Genomic DNA, 20,731 nt, shown 5'->3' with positions numbered 1-20,731 from the left:
GATTCTCACCCATTCTTATTAGTCAGTAGCATCAGGATTCTCACCCATTCTTATTAGTCAGTAGAGCATCAGGATTCTTACCCATTGTTATCAGTCAGTAGAGCATCAGGATTCTCACCCATTGTTATGAATCAGTAGCATCAGGATTCTTACCCATTCTTATTAGTCAGTAGAGCATCAGGATTCTTATTCATTGTTATCAGTCAGTAGAGCATCAGGATTCTCACCCATTGTTATCAATCAGTAGCATCAGGATTCTCACCCATTCTTTATTAGTCAGTAGAGCATCATGATTCTTATCCATTGTTATCAGTCAGTAGATCATCAGGATTCTTACCCATTGTTATCAGTCAGTTGAGCATCAGGATTCTTACCCATTGTTATCAGTCAGTAGAGCATCAGGATTCTGACCCATTGTTATCAGTCAGTAGGGCATCAGGATTCTTACCCATTATTATCAGTCAGTAGAGCATCAGGATTCTCACCCATTGTTATTAGTCAGTAGAGCATCAGGATTCTTACCCATTGTTATCAGTCAGTAGAGCATCAGGATTCTTACCCATTGTTATCAGTCGATAGAGCATCAGGATTCTTACCCATTGTTATTAGTCAGTAGAGCATCAGGATTCTTACCCATTGTTATCAGTTAGTATAGCATCAGGATTCTTACCCATTGTTATCAGTCAGGAGAGCATCAGGAGGAGAATTTTATGGTATAGCAGTTTATTTATGAGACAGAATATTTGGCAGTTTTCTCATTTTGGAAAGGATTAATTTTGATGCCAGACTGGCTGAATATTGAATTACCTCTATATTTAGTTCTCCCCCATCATAGTATCATTCGTGATAATGCAATTGCAGTATAATGTGTCATGGAATTCTAACTAAAGATTTTAAGTAAACAGATGACTGTTTTCACTTGTTTGGAGCTGAAATATTTATGAAACTATTTAATTCAAGTTTGGCATTAATCTTTTTACAACAGGCAGCATTTGACTCTAATTAGCTGTTGTTTTATTTGATGAGTATCTGCTATTAAAGTCTGTAAACACTGAAGTAGGCTAGAATTAGTAATAAATGCAAATCAAATTTACCAGGCAGGGTAATACATATGTACATCCTCAACAGTTTGATGACACTGAAAATTCTGAAAGCATCCATTAAATCTGAACAATTGCAACCCTTATGTTTAATTAGACTAGATTAGCATATATTAAACTTGTTTATTTCTCAATAGAGATTGGTGACGGAATGTCCTAATCTTTTGTTGGTGTCTCATCTGCATTATTGAACCCCTCCCCAAAAGTCCATATCAGACCTTTAAGTCCTGACTCAAAAATTTAATTTTATTCTTCACCCCTGAATAATTGTGATTAGTACAAGCTAAGATATGTCGGTGTCACTAGAGCGCTGATAGCAAGGGAGAGTTGATTACGTACATGATAAAATGCTGTTGGCTGTGTCTAATTTTGGGGCTGATGACAACCTTTTCAGCCAATAAAGCCAACATTTAACTCCCAACATATATAAGGAATATTATAATTATTAACACTATACTTGTAATACCTGCTTTGGCTGTTTGACAGTACTTTGTTAAATACTTAAAAAGCATATAGCAGTTTGTTTATATATAAGTACTATACTATATTTGTAAATCTTAAAAAGCATATAGAAGGTTGGTTATAGCATTGTCTTTTGGATTGTGTTGTTTCTTGTAATGCAGAAAATAGGCCTTCTGGGGATTTGATATCCATGGTACAGGATGAATTCCTAGAAAAAATTGCAAGAAAAAAACAAAAAGAAGAACAGAAGGTTGGTGAAACACCGAAGAGGAAGGAGCCTTGTAAGAAGTTTTCTTATAAACATTTATTTTATGTCACTTTTACAACAAACTTCATAGATATGATAAAACTTGAAATAATTTGAGCACTTACAAAATAATTAATATTTCATAAATTTCCGTTTCAGAATAATTTGTGTGTTGCATATTTAGCTACCTTTTATGATGCAGAGGGGAGATAATGTGTTGCCCCTGGTATTAGCATCTTCACCTATAAAACCATTTTACGTATGCACAGTCTCACTGCATCTAAATTGGGGGCGCTTTACAGTTTTGTATTTTGCATAGGGTTAGAATTTTAAAGAAAAGAATTTCCCTGGCTTTCCTCACTGGTTTTACTGGATATTTAAAAAAGACCTTGTATATCTTAGGTATAGTTCAAAGAACCTTTAATTCCCTTTATTTTGATGTATGATTGATAGGTGTAATGTGGGTTAGAGTTTACAGCTTGGCCTTACTCCAGATATGCATCTTTCAAAAAAGTGCTATTTTCACTTCCTGAACTTCAGAGGTAAATTGCATAAAAAAGAGCTGATAACTTTTTTACATTTTATATATTTGGTGATTCATTCATTGCACTTTCACAAGCTGGTATTGTCTAGTCTGGCAAAATTCATTTTCCCTGTTTTTATAGCTGTTAAGGATAGTGTACTTTAGACAAATTCAGGCAAACTTTTGGAGCACAATGGAAGTGATTTTAGTTAGCAGTGTGCTTAGAGCATTTACAATTTCCAAAAGTACAATATCCAAAGAAAAGTCAGCCATATTACATTAAAGTAGCTTAGAGGTATGCCAACATTCTCTCCAGTGTGCATGTTGTAAATGCAAACAACTTCACCTTGATACATAATTCTCTCAAATGTAAACAATAACTGGTGGGTGCCCCCATTTTTCTTTCATCCTTGGTCCTGGGCAATATTTTTGAACCTGGTTTCATGGCATCTACACTTAGAAGGCTGTTTGGGACATACATGTACATTATTTGTACATTCTTCTTTAAGTGTTTTATGCTTTGCTTAGATGTTTTTTGTTAGTGCATACATACTGGAAGACCTAAAATCATGAAACTTGGTGAAGGGTTGTATCGTGGTGAGTACTGCATCTTCAACACAGAATGTTGATCCTGTTTGTCCGTATTTATCATTCACTAGTTTCAGTACACTTCTGTGTTTGAAGTTATTACTCAGGCTCTGTTCATACTAGAATCACTAAACTTTCTGTGCTACAACAATACAAAGCTTTGTATTTACTAGCTTTGGTTATGGTTTTTCAGTATAACCCATGTTTACAGGTATTTTTTGCACCCTGTCATCCTGCTGCACCTTGAATGATGAAACTTGGTAAGGTATGCATCTTGATAAGTACTATATCTTCATCATGAAATTAGGTCATTGTGACTCATATTTAATGCTTCACAAAATTTGGTTATGTTGTAACTGTTTGTGCTCAAATCTTTAAACTAGAGGAGGGTATACAACTCTTAGTACCACAAGAACAGAAGGTCACTGTAACCTACATTGTATATTTTACTGGCTTACATTAAGGTTTTGCCTTTAATTTATTCCCACATAGGTTTTTGCATCCTGTGATATCCATTTTAGAATCATAAAACTTGGGGAGGGAGAATACATCTTAGGTACGTCAGTATGGCCCATATTGGATGTTTCACTGACTTGGGTTAAATTTTGTGAGTGATGTTCATTTGTCACACAGTTTGTGTTAGAATGATATGCATTGCTTTTAGTACCACACTTCAAAACAAAAGAACCACATTGTGACCTATGTTGCACCTTTTACTGTATTGGATCATGTTTTTGCATTTAGATCACAGGAGGTTTGGCATACTGTAAGCAATACCATCATACTTAGAATCAAGAAACTTGATGTGGTGATGCATTTTGGTAAATACGACTCTTATTGCAAAAAGAGGTCTCTGTGACCATTATTTTATGCTTTAGTTACTTTGTTGAAATTTTGTGTTTGAAGTTCATTAATTCTTTAAACCTGCATGCCATGTTTACTTGTCATGAGCTTGTACCCTACTTCCAAACTATGTACCGTCAACATCTTTCATGACAACCAAAGTGGGTGATATTACAGAAAAATAGATGTTGCTCTGCTATGATACCAAATAATATAGACTTTCAACTTGCATTACAAAATAGAGCAGGGAAAAGCCTCATTTTTGAGACCAGAATATTTTAGGCCAAACATTAATGCTTTTGGAACTGGAGTTTCTATATGGATTTACACTTTTTGGCCTGAGATTTAATGCAGACTGGGCCGAAATGCACATTGACAATTGTATCTTTGCAAAAAGTAGGAGAAGTTTGAGATTTGAAGTAAAAAGTGGCCAGGAACTGAAAATCAGGGGTCTAACCCATGCACACACACAAACATACACACACACACACACAAACACACATACACAGAGTTTTTACTCTTATGCACATGCTCGAGCAAAATAACCAGTCAGAAACGGCATCTTTTAAACACCTATGCATCTGACTGAACGAAAAACCTTTGGAAGCAGATGTATTTGGATATATTCAGAAGTAACACCAAAACGCCTTTCTTACCCCCCATTTCAGATGAAAATAATCTCCAAGGGTTAATGAGTTAATGTATAATTTTTTTAAATTTTGAATATCGAAATTTGATAACTGGATACATTCCTCTTGGTACTACTCCCTTACAACTAAAGAAAGTCACTATGGCATATATTTTATGCTTTTCTCACATGTATTTTCCTTCAGTTGAGTTGAAAGTTATTATTTATTCGGTGGGAAACTCCATATTACTGATCGTACATTGCATATCTTGATAGGCTACCATTGTTGGATTGACCTGTGGTCATTTCAGGCCACACCATTCCACCATAGACCAGAGTTTTTCATTTTTGGCACAAGAAAACTACCTTTATAGTGTTCTGCCAGATTAATTTATTTCTAATCTACTAAGTCAAGTGCACCACTCACAAAGAGTATAGTGAATAAAATGTGCCCCTTACCAAATGTGTTGGACAGTTGATTACATTGGATAAAATAAATGTGATACTGACTTTTGATTGGCTTGAGCATTGGTTTAAGAACACATAGAATATTATCATAGATAGGAAACTTAAAGGACCAGTACACAAAATCTTAAGTTAAATTTGCTGCATTTCTTGACAAAGCAGTGTAAAGTGAAAATACTGATATCAGTTAGTGTCAGAAATCCGAGGATAGTTTTGGGGATGAATGAGTTCACGTTGTAGAAGATCATTTCAGATTGATAACCATTCTAATGCTGGTCATGACCACTCATTTCAGGAAAAATGGTTGTAGTCTTATCCATGGTCATATTACAGTTGAAACGGACAGTGTTTCAGTGTCATTTCGTTTGCGTTTAAAACATGCAAAATTGAAAGTTATGTGACTGATGTTTTTTTTCTTCCTAAATACAGTACGCAACCAGTTGCCACCATAGAATTTACACTGACAGAAAATAAACTCTCGAATTTTTTTTATTAGTGAAGCTAAAACTAGAGTGAAAAACAATTGTATATTTTAGTTGGCTTGCTTTAATGAAGGGTGCATGTGTTATTGAAGTTGCCATGAAAGGCCAACTGTGAGGGACCAAAACAAATGCTCCTTTGTTATTGCAGCAGCAGCATCAAATAACTGTAGAACAAATAATTGGTCAGAACGGGCAGCTTATCGACAAAAACAGTTAGAAAACAAAGGATTTGTTAATTTGGGACATAGTGCTTTTGTTGACATTTGGGACATAGTGCTTTTGTCGACATTTACTTTCATTTTTATCTTAAGTTAAACATAAGCATGATAAATTTGATAGTAATAATAGACCATGGGACTGGGACTTTGCATTTTTATTGACACAGTAGGCTTGTCTGATAAGGTGGGGCATTTTATGTGTCTGTGATAAGGTGCGGCATATTATGTGTCTGTGATAAGGTGCGGCATTTTATGTGTCTATGATAAGGTGGGTCATTTTATGTGTCTGTGATAAGATGGGTCATTTTATGTGTCAATGATAAGGTGGGGCATATTATGTGCCTGTGATAAGGTGGGTCATTTTATGTGTCTATGATAAGGTGGGTCATTTTATGTGTCTGTGATAAGGTGGGTCATTTTATGTGTCTATGATAAGGTGGGTCATTTTATGTGTCTGTGATAAGGTGGGTCATTTTATGTGTCTATGATAAGGTGGGTCATTTTATGTGTCTTTGATAAGGTGGGGCATATTATGTTCTGGTTTTCTCTTGAGGTTAGAAAGAATGCTATAAGTTTTGGGTAAAAAATGTTGAAAGGTCATGGTCACTGACAAAAGAAATGTTTTTCTGCTTAATAGTGAATAGCTAGTGTTAGGAATGAGGAAAAACTCAGTTGATTGTGGGATGGAAAGAGCTCAGAATTCAGTGTCACTTTGAGTGAAAGAAGAAAAATGGTTTCTGTATAATAACACTTTCAGTCTTTGTTGATGACTTGCACTTTGAATAAGGAAGAACCATATTGAGTTTTGGTTAAAAGGTCAATATCACTATGATTAGAACAAGAAAAATTGTTTCTACCCAATAATTTCAGTTATCAGACTTTGTGAATGGCTTGCACTTTGGTGTAGAAGAACCCTGCTAATTTTGGAGTCAAATATCTGTGGTCAAAGTCATTGAAATAATAAAAATTGTTTCCTCATAATAATATGGTTTAACATATCATATCTTAGACTGTGTGGATGGTACGCATTCGAGGTACGGATGAAATCTTTTTAGTTTGGAATATAATGGTCAGTGGTCAAGGTCACTGACTGAAAGAATAAAAATAAATTCCTGATAATTACCTCAGTTCTACATCACAGCATTTGGCCAACATATGGATGGCTTTACATGTAGGTAAGGAAGAAACCCATTTATGATAAGATATTAGGACATTTCCAGTAATTAGTTAGCAGTCAAAGAAGACACTGAATTGATCAGCAATCACGTTTTATATATGCTATACTTTCATGGTTGTTTTCTAGCAGTGAAGCAAGAAGAGGAAGATGAACCCATCAGAAAGATCAAGGTCACTAAACTGCCAGAGGAAACAACTGAAGACACGTTGATGAACTTCTTTGAGAATAGACGACGTAATGGTGGTGGACCTATTGAGAATATTGAGTACCATCCAGCAACATCAAGTGCCATCATTGAGTTTCAAGAAGCAGATGGTATGTCAGTTAATATCGGATATGATTGGTACACTTTGAAATTTTAGATCATATCAGTTGCAGTGTGTATTCCAATGCATGGGTGGGTGTGTAAACAGTACCACAAGTCTCTTTCACTGATTTACACAGTTTAAACCATTTTGTAGACAAGATAAGTTTTAGGTTGGTAATTTTAATCTTGATTCTAATTTTTGGATAGATTTCATTACTACCAACCTCACAAAGGAATGTGAGATGTGAGGATTCTGTAAATTTTATTTTCAATTGCCTTTCAGCTAATAATCAAATCAATAATGTTTGATATTCTATTTTCGTGATATTGAGACTGCTCACCCACTCATTTAGCCCCCTAGTTTAATCCATTACTTTTGCTCCATTATTGTTGTGTTGTGGTTTCATTTTGCATCTTACTGTTATGGTGAATTTAAAATAATGAAAATAACTTTTAGAAGTCACATGATATCATTCATCACATTTTTCATTAACTGTATCATAGCTGCCAACCCTCACAATTTTGGTGTGAATTTCATGACTTTCTCATTGATTCACGGATTCACACTGCATGCAAAAAAATCATGAATTCCCCAATTCTGAATTATTTTAAATCTTTAACAAAATAACTGATTTAATGTTAAGTACTACTTGTGATATCGGCAGTTGCCGAAACAGACAAGTACTGCCATTGGCGATATTAGTAAAAGTATAACTGATTGATAACGTTGGCCCAGTAGCAATCATTTTAGCATATTTTATTCTATATGTAAAAGAGTAGCTTTGCAAATACGTTTGAGAGAAACTGGGGCCTAACCGGAATTTTGCTCCAGGCATGTGCCACTAACACTGATTTAAATTACCGTTTGGCATCTCATTTTGAAAATGTCTTCACCACCAAGGAAAAAGAAATGTAGTGCACAAAAAGTGAAGTTTAGTTTGGAATATAAAACAATTGGCTGTGCATTCAGCCATCAAACACCGATATACGTCATGCTTTTTGCACACAGTGTGCCACAAATTTTAGCATTCCTCATGGTGGCAGAGACGATGCGAGGAAGCACACTGGTAGCAAAAAGCACATGGAGGTTAGGAAAATTAAGAGCTTGCAGCAGATTTCAGCTCTGGACAATTTTAAGCCATTGACAGAAGACCTGCAAGCTACTAATGCTGAAGCATTGTGTGTAAGTTTTCTTGTTGAACACAATCTACCTTTATCAGCTGGAGACCATGCTAAACATTTGTTCTGACAAATATTCCCAAACTCGAAGATCACTTCATGAATTCATGTCAAACTTCACTCATTTTTATCCCTATTTTCACTAATTGTGATCCTGGAGGGTTGGAAGCTATGCTGTATAAGTATTATTAATATATAACCTGTATTAATATATGTGTAGCTAAGAACATCATTACTAGTAACTTGTCATCACTAATGATGTGTCTGCTTCAGACAGACATACTTGAGAAGAGAACAGTGTTTTACAGCACATGCTTGTGAAAAGACACATACCTGCAAAGGAAATCATGTTTTACCAACATTTGTTTGTGAAGAGAACCATGTTTTATCAACACATACTTCTAAATTGAAAGTTTTTACCAACACATATTTGTAAAGAGAACCATGTTTTATAGACACATGCTTCTGAAAAGAACCATTTTTTTTACCAACATGTCAGTTTGATGAGAATCATGTTTTACCAACACTTGATTGTGAAAAGAACTGTTTTACCAACATATGCTTATCAAGAGAACCTTCTTTTACCAGCACAAATGCCTGTAAAAGAGAATCATGTTTTACATACATGTATTTATGAGAATCAAGGTTTATCAACGCATGCTTAAGACAAGAACCATGTTTTACCAACACAAGCCAGTGAAGGGATTCAGAACTATATTTTACCAATACTTGCTTGTTAAGAGATCCACATTTTACAAACAAATGCTTGTGAAGAAAGTCATGTTTAACCAACACAATCTTGTAAAGACTACCATGTTTTACCAACACATGCTTATGACAAGAACCATGTTTTACCAACACATGCTTATGAAGGGAACCATGTTTTACCAACACATGCTTATGACAAGAACCATGTTTTACCAACACATGCTTATGACAAGAACCATGTTTTACCAACACATGCTTGTGAAGAGAACCATGTTTTACCAACACGTGCTTATGACAAGAACCATGTTTTACTTACAGAATTTGATCATGTAATTTTTTAAAACTTGTTTATCAAATATATAGTATTGTTTGTATATGTTTCAAGCAGTCTTAATATTGCTACTGACTCTATTGCAAAATAATTTTATGATTTGATACATTGCAGTTTCAGTATTGGCAAGATTTTCTTTGTTACATTTGTATAAATTTATTTATAGGATGAATCAATGGTTTCTATGGACATCACTGTTTTTCCATGTATTTGAACAGTATAGTCCCAGACTGGGTTCAGGCATTTATATAGAACCGTTGTATTGTTCATCTCAACTGCATTAGGAGGATAAGACCCTGATCTCCAGCATGAATTTCAGTTAAAGTACATTTTCAAGTCTAAATACAAGTGTTTTTTTAAATATTAGCTCCTAATGGCTGGTTTATGCATTTTAGTGTTGTTCAAAAATCAGGCCCTTTGGACATGTCCAGCAAATGTGAACATTGTTGTTCAAACATCAGGCCCTTTGGACATGTCAAGCAAATGTGAACATTGTTGTTCAAACATCAGGCCCTTTGGACATGTCCAGCAAATGTGAACATTGTTGTTCAAAAATCAGGCCCTTTGGACATGTCCAGCAAATGTGAACATTGTTGTTCAAACATCAGGCCCTTTGGACATGTCAAGCAAATGTGAACATTGTTGTTCAAACATCAGGCCCTTTGGACATGTCAAGCAAATGTGAACATTGTTGTTCAAACATCAGGCCCTTTGGACATGTCCAGCAAATGTGAACATTGGTGTTTAAATGTCAGGCCCTTTGGACATGACCAGCAAATGTGAACATCCAGCAAATGTGAACATTGGTTTAAAAAATCAGGCCCTTTGGACATGTCCAGCAAATATGAACATTGTTAAAAAATCAGACCCTTTGGACATGTCCAGCAAATATGAACATTTTGGAAAATACATTCTTACATTAATGGGAATGTTTTATGAAGAACTGTAAGCTCTACTAAAGATGTTTTTCTTACAGCTGTTGATAGAGTGCTCAAGAAGCGACCATTGCTATTTCTGAAGAAACAAATTAGTGTTGAGGAATATGTTGAGGAGGTGGAGGAAGAAGAGGATGACGAGGAAGAGGAGGAACCATCCATTCGTACAATTGAGGTTTCTGGATTTGCTGAGAATGCTGTAGAAGAGGTGCTTGAGATGTATTTTGAGAACACCAAGCGATCTGGAGGGGGTGAGGTCACTAGTGTTGTAATTGAAGATGGTGTTGCTCTCGTCACTTTTGCAGATGAAGATGGTATGTATATACCTATATTTTAAAATAGTTTTTATAACAGATTTCATAATACTGAGAATTCACTTTATCTATATTTTGGTATTTGGGGATTTGCTGGTTGCAGCAAATTACAAATGTAAAGACCTAGTGACTATTTGTCTCTTGAGATAATAGGACCACTTCCATCATTCCTTGAATTTAAAGACCCAGTGAATAAATATTCATATGCTGAAGCAATAGAAACTCTTCCATTATTCCAGGAATCTAAGTGCTTATTAAAACATTTTTTGTTGCAAACCACATAAATTTATACCCCAGAAAATAAATAAATTCTAAGGATCTTTTTATGTAAAAGACAAAGGTTTATTTAATTGTTTTCCTTAATTTCTTTCCATCTTCAACACATATTTTGTTGTTATTTACAAGTTTGAGGAAAAAATTTCAACACATTTTGGAACCCCTTGGATCTTAAATCAGCCAAGAGCAGTACTGTAGGGAGTGGTTGTTTTTATAGTGGGTCATTTAGTTCCAGTCATCTTGCACATCTACTTCTATTTTTGTGCTTATTTTATGCCTTTAGGAAGTTTCTTTTTAATGAATTGCCAGCCTTCATAGCTTATTTTTCCCCCCAATTCAGTATTTATATTTTTCTTCTTTTTCAGGAGTCAATCAATCACTTTTTACTATGGACGTATTGCAATATTAACCACAGCAACCACTTTTATAACTTAGTAGATATTGCTATGCCTCCACTACATTAGCAATAGGGATCTTTTGCTGTGCTGTCTGTCTGTTGTTGTAGGTTTTAAAGCCATTTTTATGGCAGCCAAGATAAATGGTGGAGGAAGAACCTGGGAAAACCCCAGAAAGAATCACCGACCCACAAGAAGCTCCTGGCAAGCTTTCTCACATGTCCACATTGGCTGAACGCGATACTCAAGCCCACGCAGACAGAGGTGAGATGACAGTGATCTGTAATGGTGAGTGCTTGAGACCACCTGGCCTCTCAGGGCCCACTGTCTGTCTGTCTGTTTCAAAATCAATTTGGTATAACAGCACAAAAACATCTGAACTTAAATCCATGAAATTTTTACACTTATCATAGCTGTGAGTGGATGAACAAGTTAGACTTGAAGATTATTGGAGTCATTTTTAAGTTTTTACACAGCTTAGACCTTTTGACAAGCATTGTTTGCAGTTTTCAAAAAACCATTTGGCGGAGATGTATGACATTTTGTAGGCATGCTTGTATTCATATGTAGATTATCTGAGTTGATTTTTCATATAATTAATTACTGCAGTGTTTTTTTTTAATTTTAGAAAATTGGGAACATCGTAGATATTGTTTGACAAAACCCTTGGTAGCACAATGAATCAAAGACTACTTAATTATAATAATAATAATAATAATAATAATAATAATAATGATAATAATAATAATGATAATGATAATAATAATAATAATAATAATAATAATAATAATGATAATAATAATAATAATAATAATAATAATAATAATGATAATAATAATAATAATAATAATAATAATAATAATAATAATAATGATAATAATAATGATAATAATAATAATAATAATAATAATAATGATAATAATAATAATAATAATAATAATAATAATAATGATAATAATAATAATAATAATAATAATAATAATGATAATAATAATGATAATAATAATAATAATAATAATAATAATAATAATAATTTGGACTTAGTATTGCACCTAGAAGCTTTGAGTGCTTTACTTTATTAGATAACACACAAAAACATCTACAACAGCAAGATTACAAAAACAAACACAATTAAATTAAAAAACAGAAATGTGCTGACAATATTTAAGGATATAGAATTTATTATGTCTTTAAGTCTTTTCTTGTAGTCAAAACATGAGTTTTAAGAGCACTATTGAATGAGGACACAGTGTCGTTGTGTCTCAGATCTATGGGCAATTCATTCAATGTAGCTGGACCTTGGTAGGCAAGAGAACATTGTATGACTTCTTAGTAACAGTGGGAACAGTGAGAATGGAGGTGTCGGAAGAGAAGTGTAAGGTCCTAGATGGAGTGTACACATGGCTGAGGTCAGAAAGGTATATTGGCCAGTCAGTGAAATATAACATAGTGAACAGCTTTTGGGTTTGATTCTGGATTGAATGGGTAGCCAGTGGAGGTCACAGACTAGGGGGAGGAGTGCTCACTACTCTAAGGATAACCCGAGCAGCCATGTTCTGAACTTTTTGAAGTTTCTGTAGTAGATTCTGAGATAATAATAATAATAATAATGAGGACTTTGTATAGCACCTAATCTTTAGAAGCTCTAAGCGTTTTACAACATTAGACAACACCTATAAGATAAAAAAAACATATAATGATATGATTACAAAAACAAACACCATGAAATTAGAAAACAGAAGTGAATTACAATAGCCCAGACTTGAAAGTACTAAGGAACACACTAGTGTTTAAGTGGCACTGACTGAAAGAAAATTGTAAAAGTAGCTGATGCATCACAGCTCCAGATATGCAGTCTTGCCTGTTGATGCAATGAGAGCATACTGTTGTGACACCTAGGTTTCTTTCTGACAGTGAATTTAATGTTGTTATTGCTTATACTTATTGTTTGAGGTAAATGATATGAAAGTCTTTGAATAGTGATCAGGATACCTTCAGTTTTATGAAAATTGAGACTGCTCTGGTGGCCTAAGTGGTTGTGTCCATCTCTGATGTGGGAGGCCATGGGTTCAAATACTGGCCGAGTCATACCAAAGACTTACAAAAATGGTACTTACAGCTCCCTTGCTAGGCACTCAGCATTAAGAGGTTAGTGTTAGGACTGGTCGGACTGGTGTCAGGATAATGTGACTGGATGGGACATCATGCTACGTGTCTGCAGCATGATGCCCCAGTGCTTACATCACTATAAACTGCCACACTGCAGACATTGTAGCACTATGACTAAAAAATTGTTAAAGCTACCTTAAAAATCCAAATCACACACACACACACACACACACACACACACACTTATCAACATTCATCTGCAGCTTGTTAGATGTCATCCATGACTTCACATTGGAAATGCACATCACTAGCCCTTCATCTGGGTAGATAGAGCTACATATTTGAGTGTCATCAGCATAAAATGCTGTGAGGAAAATGTAATCAGCTTATTTGTATTCATATGTAGATGACCAGATTAGATTTCCAGGCCATTAAATCAAATGTTTTCATTTTAGAAATATTTTTGAAATATTTGTACTTGTGTTTAAATACAAAAATCCTTGTATAATATAGTAAAAATAATTTAAGATTGATAAATTTTAGTTTAGTATGTATGTATAAATAGCTGACCTTATTAGATTTTCTTGCCATTATACAAATATGTACATACATGTAAATTTAAACATATATTTGTTTGTTTTTCAGTTGTATCAAGTGTATGTGAAAGAGAGCATACCTTAGATGGTCATGAGCTGAAGGTAACATTACATTTACCAAAGAAAAAGCCTTCTGCAGTGGAGACAGGGAAAGAGGAGGAGGAAGCAGTGGAGCCTGTTTGTACTATAGAGGTCAGAGAATACAAATCGGGGACAGAGGGCACAATTGAAATGTATTTTGAAAATACAAAGAGGTCTGGCGGAGATGAGATTAAGAAATTTGACCCAGTTGACTCTGATGGGGTCATTTTCATCACATTTGCAAGTGAAGAAGGTACATATTTCATACATTGTTTGAAATTTTTAGAGAACATTAGCTGTCTTAACAATAGTTGTAAATTGTTAAGACCTCTTGTAATTATCCATACATTTAGAGTAATTTTTGATGCTGCAGTCAACTGTATATAATCATTTCACCTTTGAATATATTCCCTGCTCAGATTACATTAAGAACTAAATGCAGCTAGCTCCTGAAATCCAATGATGAGGAAAAGACAAAAATGTCATCAATATAGATTTCATATAGATTTCATGTGGACTAAGAGAAGAAACTGTGCATTATAGTCAGAAGACACCTTGTCCAGTGTGTTGCATGAAAGTGTCAAGGAGTCTCTGGAATTTTCATCCAGTGGTGGCATCGATTTCTAATGTAGAGGTAGATGTCATGATTGTACCCCAATACCATATCAGACACATGATGCCAGTTGTGATGATTACATCCAGTGCATTCGAGGAATGAGGGGTTGCAAAAGTGTAGCTTTCTAATTTTTCCTAGACTTTGTTATAATTGCAGATACATTATTTAGTACAAGAAGCAATGATGGTAAATTTGAAGCAGATTTTCCCATATGGATAATATTTAGGTTTCGTGGGAGTGTCTCTTCCCCCCCATACCTAGGTAGACCATTGGGTGTAAGTCTCCCTTCATATCTGCACATGGCCTTAGGCTTTGGGCCTGTAAGTCCAGGTCTTTTTTTTAAAAAAATATCAAATTTTGGTAATCCAGTTCACACCATTTTGACTGCTTATCAGCCAGTCCAGCCATTAGGCCAGCTGTTGTAGTTATTGTCCAGTGACTGGAGATCTATCAGTTCAGTGAGCTGTGCCACTACTGGGTGTTAGTACCACTGTATGTGGAACCATATGGGGATCAGGTTTACCAATCTATTTTGCTGCACTTTATGTACAGACGGTTCCAAAATCTGTTATCCAACTGACTACCCAGACAATGGCCGTGCATACCGTCTTGCTGGCAATAGATTTAATTCTCAAGTCATCCATCCATCATACTCTCTAGCTCACGGTACCATCAAAAACATATTTGAGGAAATTTACATGGACAGAGACAAAGCCCAAGTTGAGAATGATATACAGTGTGAGTGTGGAGTTAATGTCAATGCCTTCAACACAATGTGATCCAACTTTGGAATCGACTTTAGACAGAGTTTATAATATATAAGGCCAAGGAATCAGTAGATTTGGAAGATGACGATTCTCTCCTTATATCTACTGTCACAGTTGGTGTTGTTAAAGGGAATTTCTGACCATCTGTCAGATAAAATCCATGATAGGAACAAGTCTAAAGCATTTTTCTTGGAAACATTTTCATCATGCTGGTATAGATTATATTTGGATGGATTTACCATCAAGCTTCCGGCATTAGACAAGAACATTATGGTGGAGAATATGGCTTCCTGCTGTTCTACCAGGTCGACAAGTGTATTTAAGCCATCTTGAAGCTCCTTCTTAATATCATAACAATATCTAAAGTGTTGGACCTTGCATCACTAGCTGTTTCTCATTTGGACCTAGCCATTTCTCATTTGGACCTAGCATCACTAGCCGTTTCTCATTTGGACCTAGCTGTTTCTCATTTGGACCTAGCATCACTAGCCGTTTCTCATTTGAACCTAGCATCACTAGCCGTTTCTCATTTGGACCTAGCCATTTCTCATTTGGACCTAGCATCACTAGTCATGTCTCATTTGGACCTAGCATCACCAGCCGTTTCTCAGCTTGCCAATAAAGCAGAAGTGATCATACCTGAGAATCAACGACTAGGATAACCAAGGTCATTAGCTGGGCTGCACATCATTCTATGGCTATTGCTTTGACAACCTCTGTCATTATTTGGTAAGACAAGATGCCTGTCTTTACTTGTCATCAGTGAAGTCATATCATTCTCTTGTGCTCTGTGTAACACCATTACTGTTTTGCTTTAGGATGGAAGTAGTGTGTGTGTGATTTAGATTTTTAACATAGCTTTAACAATTTTTCAGTCATATTGCTATGATGTCTGCAGTGTGACACTTTATAGTGATGTTTAGTACTGGGGCATCATTCCACAGACATGTAGCTTGATGTCCCACTCAGTCACATTATCCTGACACCAGGCTGACCAGTCCTAACCTCCTAATGCTGAGCGTCAAGCGAGGCAGCTTTTAGTACCATTTTTAAAAGTGTCTGGTATGACTTGGCTGGGGTTTGAACCCACGACCTCCCACATCCCAGATGGGTACTCTACCACTAGGCCACTGGAGCGGTAGATGGAGGTATTGAGGAGGTAGGTATAACAGGAACTGCCCTTCCAACTTGTAATGCCTTTTGCTCAAACATTCAAAATGGAGAGCTGGTTGATTGTAAACAGACATGGACTGAATACTGTCCATCAACAACAGTTTCAATCTTGTAAAAGAATATAAATATGAAATATAAATTTAAAAAGATATCAAATTTTCCATCAGGTTAATAAAGAGGATGAAAAATGAGGTTTCTTTTTTTTTAAGTATTGTTGACTCACCACCTCAACTGCCAGCAGACAGCCTGTTGGGTGGCATTAGACTCCATTTCCATCAGCATTAGTTTTAAATTATCAGAATGAATGGGCAATCCAGATTATTTCGGAGGTGCTTCAGATTTCATAATTTTAAACACCATAATATTTTGTGAAACCATAAATTATGCAGAAGGAGATCAGGTCATTACTTGCTGAATAAGCTGTGTAGATTGTTTGGACACTGCACTCTGGGATCTAATGCCACGAAGATATGAATTTAATCTGCTTTGTCCAGTAGCTGGGGGGATATGCTCCAGACCCATTTGATGTCTGGACAGCTTCCTCAGAGGCAGTACTTTAGTGCTTTTACTGGATTATATGGAAAATTGATCAGTAAGAAGAATGGTTCTCACAGATTACATGACCACCAGTTGTGCTACTTTCTAATTAGGAAAGTGAGCTGTCCTTTATCCTTCATATAGGGAATCCAGTCATTCTTCCCTTGAAAGGTAGCCATGGTAGAGGTAGGGTGTTCTGCATACCCTCTCCCAATTACCTATTCCACTGATGTTAATGTGATCAAGGAGTGTATTGAGAGGGAAAGTGGATATTTTGATAAAGTATGTTTTGCTGAAAAGACTTATCTGATAGAAAATTTATAAAACCCTCTCAATCTCATCATGAATGTGAGCATCCTAGTCGATGTATCACTTAGCTTTAAACTGGTGGCACCTGGTAGTGCTCAATGGGAGGTAATGTGTAAGAGATTCTTTCCTTAGTTTGTCTGTTACATAGACAGAAAAGATAACACTTTCATCTTTTGGGAGTTATTTTTCAGCACACAATAGGCTATACATGGCGACCAGTATTAATGGTGGAGGAAGAACCCGGGAAAACTCTGGAAAGAACCACTGACCCACGAGAAGCTACTGGCAAGCTTTCTCACATACCCACATTGGCGGAATCTGAGACTTGAAACCATACAGACAGAGGTATCTCATATTGGCAGTGATCCGTAATGGACAGCGCTTTATACCACTTGGCCATTCGGGGCCCCTCTTTTGGGGAGTAGTAGAGGTTATTTTCGTTACATTAATGTGATCTGTTAAGTATAGTTTTCTGCATAATTTGCTTTCTAACATACTTCAAAAGTATATCTCTATTAAACCACTGTAATTCAAAACAGGTGTTTATTAAAGTATTGACACTGGTTTCTAACCATCTTGTCACTGCAAGATGACAGTTGATTGAAAGTAACTTGAAGTTAGATAGGATTTCACTGGGATATAATTCAGTTTTTATAATTAAACATAGGTGTCTTAGCAGTATCTTGGAGTTTCTTGTTAAAATGTTGAGTTTAGGTAATAAATCAAGACTTGTAGATCATGCCATATTGTTCAGTGGTATTTTCCATTAGTAGCAGTAGGTTGTACAGATTTTACAGCTTTATGAATGGTTTTTCGTGCATCTCCATAACCTGAATTCCTGACCTGCCAACCCTCAAGAAAAAAATTATTTCTTTTTACAAGAACATTATTTTTCGTTTCCCTGTTTCTGTATCTGGCTTTTCTATGTCTGGTATGTTTTTTAGTGCTTTAGCATATGAGGCTTGATTTCCGGTTTTCATCCACCACTACAAAGAGAATGTCTCCCAGTGTTGTTCTCTTTATCCGACCCCATGGGCAAATCACAGCAACATAATAGATACGTTTCTCAGCAAGAAGCAAAAAAAAACAAGAAAAGGAAGTAACTGATGAATTTTTACCAGCCAAGAAAAAAGAAATGTGATAAAAAATATTGGAGTGATTGGGAGAAGCAGTTTGCTTTCATTTGTCCATACATTCTGCCACTGTTGCTCACATCATCTCTCAATATGATGTGGTGGTCTATATGACATTAATAAACACAGTGCAAGCATTGCAGATGTATCTAAACATTTGCAACGATTGTACTGTGTCTAAACAATCTGTTGCATCATTTAAGGACCTGGCCTTTTTCTCCAGCCGAATGGAAGGAATCAATACTGATGATCTGCATAGAATTTCAGCTTTACCAAATCTACAATTTAGACACAGAATTGAATGTGGAAGGAGCAAATCATCAGTTGGTTGCTTTCAGGAAGAAAGAAAAAAAAAACGATGGATCTGGCCGACTGTTGTTTCTATCCCTTGAGAGAGTAATGCTATCAATACTTTCTTTACCACACAGCAACAGCACTGCTGAGTGAGCATTTTCAGTGGTCAGAAGAAGAAAAAACAGAACTAGCCAGAGAGCCAGCCTGTCAGCATCAATCCTGGAAGCTATTCTTGTTATCAAATTTGGCACCCAAGGACAAATAAATGATGTACTTTTGCAGAAATGCAAATCTGCAAATTACATGAACTGAAATAACAAAAGTAGACATCTTTATCATGGTATATATACACCTTACTCTTGTACCTCCTGATTTTTTTACCCTGCCTCCTGATTTTTAATGGTGATTTTCCTGATTTTGATTTTTTTCAATGTTGGCATGCCTGGAATTTGTATTCATTAATATATACTGTATCGATTTGTCTGATAATTGGTTTTGAACAGTTAGCAAAAAACTTTAATATAACAGAGAATCAGAAGACCAATGTATTGGTGGTTGTCTGTTTGTCACCTTGTTACATAATCATGGTAACTCAAATAGCCCAGAGTATCAGTGCTAATATTTGAAATTAACTGACCATATCTTTAAAATTACTTAATTTATTTGAATACATTTTTGATATATACTTCCATTCACTTAATATATTCAGTCAAGAAATATGTGACAATTTGAGTTTGTTTTTGTTTAAGAGTAAATCCCCATATAGACATGTGCCACTGAAATAATTGCCTAGGTTGCTAATAACACATGTCACTGAAATAATGGCCTAGGTTGCTAATAACACATCTCACTGAAATAATGGCCCAGGTTTTTAATAACTTACGCGACTGAAATAATGGCCTAGGTTGCTAATAACATATGCCACTGAAATAATGGCCTAGGTTGCTAATAACACATGTCACTGAAATAATGGCCTAGGCTGCTAATAACACACCTCACTGAAATAATGGCCTAGGTTGCTAATATCACATGTCACTGAAATAATGGCCTAGGCTTCTAATAACACATGTCACTGAAATAATGGCCTAGGCTGCTAATAACACATCTCACTGAAATAATGGCCTAGGTTGCTAATAACATATGCCACTGAAATAATGGCCTAGGTTGCTAATAACACATGTCACTGAAATAATGGCCTAGGCTGCTAATAACACATGTCACTGAAATAATGGCCTAGGTTGCTAATATCACATGTCACTGAAATAATGGCCTAGGTTGCTAATAACACATCTCACTGAAATAATGGCCTAGGCTGCTAATAATACTTGCCACTGAAATAATGGCCTGATAACTCTCTAGTACATATGTCAAGTAGATAGATTATACATCCTCATTTTTCACTGATTGTTTTACTGCAAAAGAAGATGACTTATCACTATGTTAACTTTTCTCAAATTCTTTTTAATTTAAGATCAAATTAGAGCTGCATCAATCAGCCGTTGTTATGTTTCAGGCAAATAAAAGGTTTAATTTTTTTGACAATGTTATACACTTTGTTCAAAGTTGATACAATATTGTTGTTGATATTGACATATAATGATTTATTTTCCCAAGGTAATATCATTCCTACATATGTTTCAGTTGCAATAAGAGTGGCAGAACGTCAGCATGTAGTATCAGGTTGCACTCTTGATGTGAAATTGTATGAACCACCCAAGCATATATCTGCCAAAAATTTGACTCAGATCTGCAGCAATGAACCTGAAGAATCTCTTCCTCACTGCACCATTGAAGTCAGGGGTGTGACCAAAAGTTTGAACCTTACTACCCTTCAGCTCTACTTTGAGAACAAGAAACGCTCAGGAGGTGATGAGATTGTAAAGTTTGAGTACAGAGAGGAGAATGAAATAGCTTACATCACATATGAGAGTGAAGAAG

General features: G+C 35.6%; 1 protein-coding gene across 4 annotated transcripts in view; it reads left to right on the top strand.

Moving 5' to 3' along the window:
- The window catches only part of LOC149773320 (protein mono-ADP-ribosyltransferase PARP14-like), a 151,012-nt gene that overhangs the window by 8,908 nt on the left and 121,373 nt on the right, over positions 1 to 20,731 (top strand). For 2 of the 4 annotated variants that reach the window (XM_089946450.1, XM_089946454.1), the window contains exons 4-8: positions 1,724 to 1,843; positions 6,860 to 7,048; positions 10,235 to 10,507; positions 13,933 to 14,217; positions 20,435 to 20,731. In XM_089946450.1, coding sequence (XP_089802576.1) covers positions 1,724 to 1,843; positions 6,860 to 7,048; positions 10,235 to 10,507; positions 13,933 to 14,217; positions 20,435 to 20,731 — 1,164 coding nt within the window. The remainder of the gene's footprint in view (positions 1 to 1,723; positions 1,844 to 6,859; positions 7,049 to 10,234; positions 10,508 to 13,932; positions 14,218 to 20,434) is intronic. The other 2 variants (XM_089946451.1, XM_089946452.1) reach the window with 2 other exon arrangements.

Source organism: Sinohyriopsis cumingii, unplaced genomic scaffold (genome assembly GCF_028554795.1).
Source record: "Sinohyriopsis cumingii isolate HCF-2022 unplaced genomic scaffold, ASM2855479v2 utg000673l, whole genome shotgun sequence".
Lineage (NCBI taxonomy): Eukaryota > Metazoa > Mollusca > Bivalvia > Unionida > Unionidae > Sinohyriopsis > Sinohyriopsis cumingii.
This window is presented reverse-complemented; position numbering and strand designations above follow the sequence as displayed.